Source organism: Lygodium microphyllum, chromosome 30 (assembly GCF_053477565.2).
Source record: "Lygodium microphyllum isolate KBCC chromosome 30, Lygodium_microphyllum_v1.1.10, whole genome shotgun sequence".
NCBI lineage: Eukaryota > Viridiplantae > Streptophyta > Polypodiopsida > Schizaeales > Lygodiaceae > Lygodium > Lygodium microphyllum.
In genome coordinates this window covers 47,436,818-47,447,923 of record NC_141164.1, presented here as the reverse complement: position 1 = coordinate 47,447,923, position 11,106 = coordinate 47,436,818, and the positions used below count along the sequence as shown (strand labels likewise).

General features: G+C 44.0%; 1 protein-coding gene across 1 annotated transcript; it reads right to left on the bottom strand.

Moving 5' to 3' along the window:
* Nucleotides 1-3,855: 3,855 nt before the first annotated feature.
* LOC148009814 (protein STICHEL-like 4) lies at nt 3,856-9,093 on the bottom strand. The gene is made up of 6 exons (XM_087672524.1): nt 6,875-9,093; nt 6,564-6,762; nt 5,860-6,471; nt 5,055-5,703; nt 4,858-4,930; nt 3,856-4,428 (listed from the first exon to the last, which is right to left on the bottom strand). The coding sequence occupies exons 1-6, from the start codon at nt 8,804-8,806 to the stop codon at nt 4,339-4,341; spliced, it is 3,555 nt and encodes a 1,184-aa protein (XP_087528650.1). The 5' UTR covers nt 8,807-9,093; the 3' UTR covers nt 3,856-4,338.
* Between the last annotated feature and the right edge of the window lie 2,013 nt (nt 9,094-11,106).

Sequence of the window (11,106 nt, the reverse complement as noted above, 5' to 3'; positions counted from 1 at the left end):
AGTGGAGGCTTGGTGGGCATCATGGATTGCCTCGGAACCCTGCATGCTTCTCTAACATACAACTCCCTTTCCCACAAGGGTTATTGGTCAAGGTTAGATAGACGGTATTGCACACAGGCAGGCAAATGGCTCCCAAATGTAGTCCTCCTAGAAACTAATATCAATTGCCTAATTTCTGATCATCTACCTGTCATCCTTGAATTGTGACTGTTTGAACCCTCCAGAGAGGTGGGCAATCAGAAGCGCCTAATTGCTAACCTCAGGCACTATGGCCAGACTCCTTTTCAAAACATGCTTCTAGGGGCTGCAAAACGATATTGGAGGATGACCTAAATCGTCAAGATCGCGACTCCTGGGGGGTATTTGTTAACTCAATGTGGCATGCAATCACTCTCACAAGGTATTTGGCTCACGTCCAAGGAAAGAAAGGAAGAGGGATGGACATGATCTGTGATGGCCAATCTCTCAGCTCCGGTGGGCTTCGGACTTCTACTCCAAGAGGAAGTTGAATCCCTTGCTAAGGCTCAAAAAATCCGAAATACGGCCCTAGAAAGAGAGACAGAGAAGCTTAACCTACTGTTTGGTAGAAGGCTAATGTTGGACCCAGACTGCACTTCTTCGTAGTTCACCAGAAGTCTCTACAAAAGGAGGAGAAGGGCTAGCTTCATTGCCCTCCAACTTGGCAGCGGGCACTAGATATCCAACCAATAGCAGATGGAAAATGTATGCAGAGCATATTTTGCTAAGCAATACCAAGAGATACTGAACAAAGAGAAGGCTCATGTGATGCAAAAACTACTTGATGCAGTGCTTGAAGTTATCACTGAGGCAGAAAACAATAGCCTAATACAAAAACTACTTGATGCAGTACTTGCAGTTATCACTGAGGCAGAAAAATATAGCCTAATATGCCCTTCATCACAGAAAAAGTGGAAGTGCTCAAGAGTCTGAATAGCAAGAAATCACCAGGCCAAGACGAGATAACAATCAAGTTCCTATGTTTCAATTAGGAGGTGCTGAGGCAGAGCATTAGCTTCATGATCAACAGATACTGGCAAGTGGGGACTCCCTGAATCATGGGTCAAAAGCATCATTACACTGGTCCCTAAGCGAAGACAAAGTGTGAGCTGAAAGATTAGAGGCCAATATCCCTGCTTCATTCAATCTACAAAATTTTTGCAAAAGCCATGGCAAATAGGCTTATGCCTCTGCTAGGCAAACACATTCACAAGCATCAATTTGGGTTTATAAAGGGCATAAGCCTAACTGATAATGTTCTAAATGCCATGACTGCAGTAGAGTGGACTAGATCCTCTAGATAGGAGGTGGTGCTCCTTCAGCTTGACATTGAAAAAGCCTTTGATCAAGTCAGTTGGCTTTACATTGAGAAGGTACTAGAAAAAGCGGGGTTTGCAAACAAGATTGCTTAACTTCAAAGGCTGGTGACCAATCAAGCACAAGCTTGCATCTCACTTAATGGTCTGCTCCTAGACTCTTTCCAAATTTCCTGTAGAGTCCAGCAAGGTTGCCACTTGAGTCCCCTATTGTTTCCTATGACTATGTATCCACTGTTCTACACATTGGATAAGCCTACAGAAAATGGAGAACTCCATGGCATCCACTACAAAGGTAAGCAACTTCTTGGCCAAGGTTTTGCTAATGATCTTCTGATGGCCTTAAAAGCCCAAAAAGAGAACGTAGAGAGGGCTTTGGAGATTCTAAGAATCTATGAGCAGGTGGCAGGGTTTGCTATCAACGTAAACAAATCCAATTTCTCAACCTTCAATGAAAGGGGAGCCTAGTAGGGAGGGGTAATCTATTCAGATATTTGGGGGTGCCTCTTGGGGTGGACACTTCCGAAACAAGCAGGTCTTCTTGGGTTCTGAACAATGTCTGTGTGACAAAGCCAGCAGCATCAACAAACTAGTCGTTCCATGTTGGGCTTAAGATTTTGCATCACTTTATCTTTCCAATGCCCTCATTCTGTTTACCATTCATTAAGTGGGGTAAGCAAGAGGAGAAGCAATGGGATTCTCTGCTCATCAGATTCCTATGAGGCAAACAAGGTAATGCACGATATGCTACACCAATTGCTCTGGATAAGCTCAACGCTCCGCTTCTTGAAGGGGATCTAAGTCTCCTAGACCCCTCGAAGGAGATATATGCCCTTAGACCAAGCTCTTGAGTAAATGCTGGTTAGAGGATCTACCATGGGCATGCAGGCTAGCTGACTTGCTGGAGGTAAGCAGCAAGAACTCTATAGCACCTGGGGGCTATCAGCTCCAAACCTCATCCAATCACATGCTTTATCTAAAGTCAAGACCCAGCGTCTCATGCAGGAACTCCTAAAGTCATGCGATCAGATTCTTAACATAATGCAAATCACTTATTCGTCAATGGGGGTCAATAGTGACAACAACATACTCTGGTCTAAAAGATTCAATCCCTCTCTGATCTCCAACTTGGGACGCAAAGCACTACAATTGGTTAAAAAAGGTCCTATCAAGTTCAAACACTAGATTGGGAAGGATAGCCAACAGCCAGCAAGCAAGGACAAGCCTAACCGGGATGCTATTTCCAGAGGGTGATGCAACAAATTTGCTGCCTGAAGTTGTTCTTAACAAGGAAAGTCATCTGCTCCTATCTTACTGTGGGTGGAAAGGACCTCTCCAAGTCACTCAACACAAAGGCCATCAAGGTGCTGATTCTTAAGGAAGAAACAAGTTTGGGTAAAATGTTAGCTAAAGTTTGGGGCATTCAATTAATGATGGATATGGCCAGAGAATGCTTTGGTAACACCAAGGTGCTTAGATTCCTACTGAAGGATAGAATCTTTCTGTGGAAAGTGATAAGAGGAGCTTTATTTTATGGAAAAGGGAAATATCCAATGGTCTATGTATTTCTGGAATGGAGGAATCCGTCCGGGTCTTGAGCACTTATGATGTGGCCACAATATTGTCTTTTCACTTCACGTGTAAAATTCCAGCTGGTACAAATACATTAAAATGACCTTTTGAATTTTAAGGTGGGCGTGATTCCCATCAATAAATACCTAGGGAAGGCACAATGACAGGATTTAAAAAGAAAAAAGCATGTACATGTAAGGCACAATATTATTGCCAATAATTATGTACATTGAGAGTTGAGGGAGAAGCTCCACCCTTGCACAGGGGAGGGTGTGATTTTCACTCCCTCCAATTTTCCAAACTTCTCAACTTACATTCAAGCTCTCATCTGCCCAAATTGACCTTGAGAGGGGTGTTGCAATATTTGTGTCACTTGATTGTGCGCAAGTCCTTAATTTGGCACACTGGTGATACATGTATTAATAACATCATCACTGTACCCCTCTGTTCTCATTATTTCAACATTATAAGGGTTCTGGCTTTTGCGTCTGTCCTTGAGAAAGAGTATTTGCTTTCCGTACCTCACCTCCACTAGGTGGAGCAGAACATAAGAAAAGTATATACCCGTCTTGTCATTTCAAGCCCAATTGCCATCCAGGTATGGGGCTTTGTTTTCAACTTGGACATTTGAGACCCCCAACATAATACTACTGGTCATATGTTTAATTTCATGAGATGGATAGGTCTTTACAGGCGTACTAGGAATGTCTTTTACCTCTGCCTTCGCCTTGGTATTTATATTCTTGATGGTCAGGATAAGGGTGTATTGCGTCAAGGGGCATGCATTTTCGAAGGTACAACTGCACACATTGTTCATGCATGATTTTATATGGAGGGCACTGCAAAACTTTCACAAGGTGAATAATGTCTAAGAGACTCAGTGAGAGTATGATCATGTCATAATTGAGCAAAATGGAAATAAGCGAAAAGAACGTGGATACACCACAAGGAAGAAAGATACATCCATCATAAAAGGGGAGGGCCTAGGAGGCACAAAGTGATTTTTGGGGTGGGGGGAGGGGGATTGGGGGGAAGTGGAAAATGAGCAGCATGTCCCTGCTCATTTGCAGATAGAAGATTTACAGACATTGCATGTAAGAATTATGCAATGCAATAAGGAACAATCATTCCGACTCGAAGTAGCTTCTTCTTAAGCTTCCCAATCCAGTCAGACTAAATGCGGAATGTGGATGCATATACATATATATATATATACCTGTAATAGCCAGGCTGTTCCAAAATTTGTATGGTACAACTTGCAAGATGGAAAATCAGGGAAAACCTACTGACCCCTGGGATGTGATGTGGGTTTCATACTGTGCTTGCAAAAGACACCCTTGACATGCACCAGGCCAATCCAGGATGAAAGCTGAAGATGGTTTTTGGACTTCCTTTTCATCCTCCTTGGACCTTCTTTGTTATGAGACTGTATCTAGCTCTGGCCACCCCCTTCTTTAGCACATGGAACAAGTCTGAGCAAGAATCTTGTTCTCCTCCTCCTCCTCAGAACATGATGCTTTCCCTGTAAAGACCATCATTGCGGTTTAATCAAAGAGAGCTTCCAACAGTTAGGTGGTAGAAACGATTATCCCCAAAGTTATATAACACAAGCTCTTAGTATAGTGGCTCGTTCTTTGTATCAAATTGCAAAAAGCTACGGTAAGGTACCTTTTCCATGCTTGTCACGGAATACAACAGAAGTTATGTTTAGAACGTGTCTAAAATTTTCCAAAGATATGCTGGTCGGTTAAGAGTTGCAATGTGACCAATCCCTTGATATATAGAACTATTTATTGCCCCTTAACTTCTGTATTCACTATTTCATGGGATTGGCTAACTAGAGACATACGTGGGACACATTCTTCGAGGTCAGGGTATGCATTATGAAGATAAAAGTATTTTCCTCTGCAGGGAAGATAAAGTCGATCAGGAGTTTGAATCAAATGTTCACCTTGTGATTGTTGACTCGGGCTCCCTTCCAGCATAACAGACTTGGAGCGGAAGCTTCTTGAGTTTCTGATTCTCTGCATGGAACAAAGTGAAAACATCAGAACTCCAAGGGATACTCTATCCTGCATGTTCACATGTAAGAAGAACAGTACTACAATCTGCACTAGACAATATAAAGATGCTCAAGCAAATGCTTACGAGCTGTTATATTCTGCATCATCATCCTTGTCATTGTCCTTCCCATGTGGAGATACAGAATACCTAGGATCATCCAAAACAGCTTCCTCTTCTGCATATTCATTCACATGACTTGAATTGTTAGGCAACTGCACACCAGAGCTGGAACTGTCCATGGCCTGATTACTTAGCTTCATAGACGCTCGGCCAGTTCCTTCATTTTGCTTGCCTCTTTCCATGGCATCATGATCTCTATTTGATGTGTCTATACTCTTCCGACTGAAAGTGTTGCTCTCCAGTTCAAAGCTTTGCTTTGACTTCCGGTGCTCCAAATTACGATACCGGGGACTTGAAGAGATGGGAGCCACATTTCTGAAAGAATTTGATGACCTTCTAAATGAGCTGCTGCTTCTAATTCTCCTTTGTTCTTGTAAAGTTCTACTGTCCTGATCCATTAGGCTGGGTCTACTAGAATGTCTTCCCAACCTTGACATAGATGGGCTTTCTGATCTGGAGGCAAAGTTACTTTCACCATGAGAAGACAAAGCGATGTCCACCTCCACGGGGCAACCGAGAGCCTGCTGAAAGGCATCAATGATGTTTGGTCTTGCCCTCTCAGCCATGGCTTTGTTCTCAGTAGACCGGAACTCCAACCGAGCAATTGCAAGAGCTGAAAAAGTTTGCACCAATAGATTTCAGAACATGTAATACATGTTGTGGCCATGTATGATTCAATGGATACATGCAGGTAATCATGTACTCTGTCATCCTAAATCTGACTTCAAAAGAGAGAATGCAAGGAAGATTGGATACCAGCAGAGGCTACCTTCAGTTACAGACAGGGACACCAGCTTCCCCTCTCTATGCAGAAGCTGCTTGAGCACATTTGAGCGGCTAGCATGAAGGACTTCTCTCCAAATGTTGTCCATAGTAGATGGACTCATTGCACTGGCATTGTTCTGAGCCAGTTTATTGATTCCTGGCGAAGCCTGACATGTTCCAGTGATTGACTCTCTCCCTTCAGCAAAAGAGCTGGACTGTGGAGATTGGTCACAGGGATAGATCCTGTTATCTGTGAAGGGACCAGAGAAATGATGACTATGGTTATTCATCCGCCTATGCAGAGCCTCTCCATCCTTGCCTCCTGCACCTTGATTATACTCTAATTGCAATGGGGAATGTGAATCGCCCCCCCAAGACGGCCTTCTTGAAACCATGTCCATTGCCTCCTTCTCGCTCGAGTCAAGAAATAGAACAGGACTCTGAGTGACACTGGTGCCCAGAGATGAAGATCCTAGGGGCCCTGAGTCATTGGAAGCAAACTGCAGAAATGCAGCTGTTAACCAAGTGGTTCTATCGCTGCAAGTCCGTAGCTGCTTTTCAGCTTCTGATAAGATTCGCAAAGCTTGCCTCAGCCTTTCTTGTTCTTCTTTCCTCACTAAACGTTTTCATCAGTATAGGTCAGCTCAGACTGCTGAGAATGATTAAAGCTAATGCACAAGTAAACAACCAACATCAACGCATGCTTACCTTTCAGAGTTAGGAATCCAGCTAGCCTGTTTTTGCCCGCAAGAAGATCAGTGATCAGTATAGCCAGTTGAGATACAAGGGCAAGTGGTTCCGCTCCAGAATCAGTCAACTCCCTTATGGTATTAACTGTACTAACTGTATCGGCTGATAGGGCAAATTCAAGCAACTTTGCAAGCTTATCATCAGGGATGAGGCCCACCTATTGACAAAGTAACACTGTCAGCAAAAACTTAGACCCTTTTTCGAGAAGAGCAATCTTTCTCTTCATAGAACATACTTCATGAGGGGAGCTTATTGATAAGGAAACTCACCATCTCTCGCACTAGAGATAGAGTGACTCTCTTCCCAAGCAGGCTGAGTTGATCGAGCATTGTTTCTGCATCCCGAAAGGATCCATCTGATCGGCTAGCAATGAATTGCAGTGCTTCCGTCTCAATCTCCACGTTCTCCAAAAGGGCCAGCTTCCGTAGCCTGAGAATAATGTCGGCCTCTTTGATCCGAGGAAACATAAACTTCTGACACCGGGAAATTGCGGTTCGAGGTACTTGGTCAAGATCAGTGGTGACGAGGATGAAAACAACATAAGCCGGCGGCTCCTCCAAGCTTTTCAGGAGGGTGTTCCATGCCTCAGCGGTCAACATGTGGCAATCATCTATGATGAAAACCTTGTAGCGAGATGTGGATGGTGGTAATGAGATATGCTTGAGGAGAAGTCTCATGCTCTGAATTTCATTATTTGCTGCTGCATCAACCTCCTTCACATCGAAGTTCTGACCTTTGTTGAAGGCCATACATTCCTTGCATAGTCCACAAGGTCTTAGCTCTTCTATGGACAGGCAGTTGACAGCAGCAGTGAGAATCTTAGCTGCTGATGTCTTCCCGGTCCCTCTTGGACCATGGAATAGATATACAGGAGCAATTTTACTTCTCAGTATGGCATTGGACAAAGACTCCACAACCATGTTTTGCCCAATAAGATCCTTCAAAGACTTTGGGCGGTATTTTTGACTCAGGCTTCTGTGCTTGTCAACATCCTCCTTCTGCCTCCTGATCACCGATTGTCCGGATTCATCAGCCGTGTTGTATGTGATACCGTTCCTTCCATCTTCTTTGAATCTGCTAAACTTCCTGAGTCTCAAATCTTCGAAGCGGCGTGTGCGAGGTGTGTCCAGTTCCATGGAAGATGCGGCCAAATCATCACTGTACTCGTGGAATGGCTCTGGCTCTGTCATGAGGGGGATGGTCTCACTATCAGAATCGAAAGAGGAGACAGATCGCTCAGAAGAATACCTGTAACCCACCCTGTTTTTCCTTCCATCTCTTCTCCTTGAGACAGGAAAACAGCTTCCAGCATAGTCCACATGGCTATCATTCCTTGTACGGCTGCTTGGCCAATGCCAAGACATCCCACAGCCTGACCTTTCAGAATGAAAGGCATCAGAATCATCGTCCAATTCATCTGCAGAACCATACAGACGCACTGTGAACTGGGGACGCCCGCGAGGTTGGGGGTAGCTTGCATTACTGAGCTTCAATGGAGTCTCACATGCAAAATCCAGCCTTTGCTGATGAACCATCATCCTGGGCTTGTCCTGCACATAGCTGAGATGGACGCCAACAGCCGGAGGGGAATCCACCTCCTCTATGTGGGGGGTCTTCTGTTTCAGATAATCTTCCAAATTTAGGAGAGGGAAGGCCCTGGGAGGGTAATCAAGAGAGTTCCTTCTGAGGTTCATTTGCCTTCGGAAATGCTCTCGGCGGGTGAGTTTCCTCCTTGTTTGCAGATCAATGACCTGGTACCCTCTTCTTCTGCTTCTCACAAGGACCTTGCCATCTCTTTTGACTCTAGCTACAGTCTGCTGGCTCCTCTTCTGCTCCTCAGCCACTTCATTCTCAGAGATCCCTTCCAGGTCACTGACCCATCCTCCTTGTTTACTTGCATGCATGCTCACCCCTGCTCCCTTGGGATAGAATTCCCTCTGGCTTTGTGCCACAGCAGGAGAAACCCACTTCCTGGTTTGCCAATCCCAAGCACCCGAAGCAGCTTCTACTTCTTCTTGCATGGAGCCGGTCCCTCTCTCCCTCCCCCTGCTTGTGCTCCTCCTCACCAGAGGCTCACTCTTAGCTCCATCTGATACATCACTGTGCTTCCTGCCATGGGAAGCTCTGAGGGTAGGCCTGTCTGGAACAGGCCTACCCTCAGGCCTGATCCTTCTAGGGGGAGCTGAAGGAGAGCTCTCCATGGTGGTGGCAGGGAAGGAGAGCGCTAAGCAGATGGTCTACTATCAAAGGCTGGTTATCTGATGATTTACGTAACTAGCTCAGTAGGATATGAAGATGATCATACAGAGAGAATCGGAGAGAATGGGGGGGCCAACCCAGTCTAGGCACCCACCGTCACCACAGCTTAACCATGAAAACCCAGTTACTTGGCTGCAGGCTAATGGGGCCAATGCAGCTAAGGGTGTCTCTCTCACATTGTGTTGTTGAGTAGGACTTGGACAGTGAAAGGATGAGGCAGAAAACTCCAGCTGCTGCTGGATTGGAGAAAGGGGGAAGGGACAAAAAGGACAATACAAACTTTTAGCATAGAAAATAGGGGAAAAAAACTCAAGGGAAATTTTCAGGAAATCAGGAGTAGAAAATTGGAATGAAAAGACAAGAAGGGGATTTTTTTAATAGTAGAAAATCGGAAAAAGATAGAAGTAATTACATCTGCTTTTTAAACATATAATCTCACTATTTCCAAAAAAATTTACAGAGAATTGGAATCAAAAGAGCAAAGGTGATTTTTTTTTGACAGAGAAGATATTAACATAGAATAAGAAAAAGTAGATATTTAGCCTGCAGGTTTTTTTAATAAAGGGATATAGGAAAAAGCATAGAGAGAGATCAGAGTTTGGTAAAACACAGGAAAAGTTGGGAGGAGAAATAGCAGGAATTTAGGAGAGGAGAGAAAAATAGAGATGGAAAAGAAAATCAGGGATTTATTTTTTTAGATTGTATTTTTGTGGGAGATAATGAGCAGACAGGGCTGCTGGCACGAGCAGCCTGTTTTCTATTTCTTTTATAGTTTTTTGGCAGGAAAATTGCAAAGACTTTTAAGGGGCCTCCAAAGGCAATCACTGACCGCCTCAATGAAAGCTTGGGACGAGAACATCAGTTTATTCTTCTCTATATACATAAATATGCAGCAGAAAGGAAAGAGAATACGAGGATGGTGCCACGGTGGTGGCTGCCCACCTTTCAATCATGCAACGTTGCTTGCCCACCTCACATTAAAGCCCATTGTGGACTCATATGCCCCTTGTGGCCTTTTGGGTTTTATGAGTCATCTAAGGGTAGTGCCATGCCTATAGTCTTGACTTGACTCTCCAAAGAGCGGTGGCCCAAGTTTTTAGCTAGTCCGAAAACACTCTGTTTGCCTAATTTGCAAGACCCGCCCCCCCGAGCTAGGCATGGCACCATCGTAAACCTCTAAGACTTGGGTCACACCAGCTCCTGTGGGGGTATTGAGGATACTAGCCTTCCCCTGTTAGACTTGTGGTTGCCCTTGGTTGCATCACAAACATATTTATTCGAAAGGTTGCAGCCATTAAAGTCCATTGCCAGCAGTTATTTATCCAATTGGTGCATTTGAGAAAGGACAAGCACATCAGCCAATAAAAGACGGTGGGTTTCTTTGGCGCTACATTAGTGATGCTAACACTCCCTTTTTCACAAGGGTTAGCAAGGGCTTCCAAGGTTTATGGTGGCCCTTGATGCCTCTATGCATGACTTGCATGACATAATGTTAGCAGGAGGAAGCGGGTTCCCTTCACCCCACTAATGCTTGGTGCAACACGACCCTAAATTTCCTCAAAGGCTAGGGCTTCTTCACATAAGCTTGAATCTCCATTACCTCTCTAAGGTAGTGCCATTGAACCTAGAGGTGGACCACTTGAGCTATTATATATTCACATGAGATTGAATCTCCATTACCTCTAAAAGCTAGTGCAATTGAACCTAGAGGTGGACCACTAGAGTTGTTATATATTCACATGTGTACAATTCGTTTGACAATGTCCTCCAAAATAAATTACCATGACTAGCTGTTATGATTGATTAACTTGCAACTTTTTTTACATTTAGGTCACAAAGGGGTGGTAGAAGATAGAGTAGCAATGCATGCTCAATTCAATGGGTTGACAATGAATAAATGAGACATATATTACTTTCAAGCAACCATCCATTCTCTCGGCTTGCATGGAGACTCGAGAGGTATTTCATTTGCATCGGATCTCATGATCATTTTTCATTGGATTTTGAGCTCATGTGAAGCCTCTCTTATTGATGATCATGAAATTTTGCTTACCAATGGCTAGGCCACATAGTATAGGGTCTTATTCTTGGGTTGTACATTTCTCCTTGTCCTAGGTTTTTAACATTTGCAACTTTCTTTAGTGTGATAAGCCAATTGAAGAGCCTAAAAGACTAGAATGAAGTGCACTAATGCATTGAAACCTAGAAATATATTATCAAATAATCACTATTAAAATAAAGT

Excerpts from the sequence above, each read along its gene's own strand:
- LOC148009814 (XM_087672524.1), bottom strand. The coding sequence starts at position 8,806 with ATGGAGAGCTCTCCTTCAGCTCCCCCTAGAAGGATCAGGCCTGAGGGT. Across the intron at positions 6,472-6,563 it reads TGGATTCCTAACTCTGAAAG|TGAGGAAAGAAGAACAAGAA; the intron begins GTAAGCATGCGT and ends GAAAACGTTTAG. Across the intron at positions 4,931-5,054 it reads GATGCAGAATATAACAGCTC|AGAATCAGAAACTCAAGAAG; the intron begins GTAAGCATTTGC and ends TGTTCCATGCAG.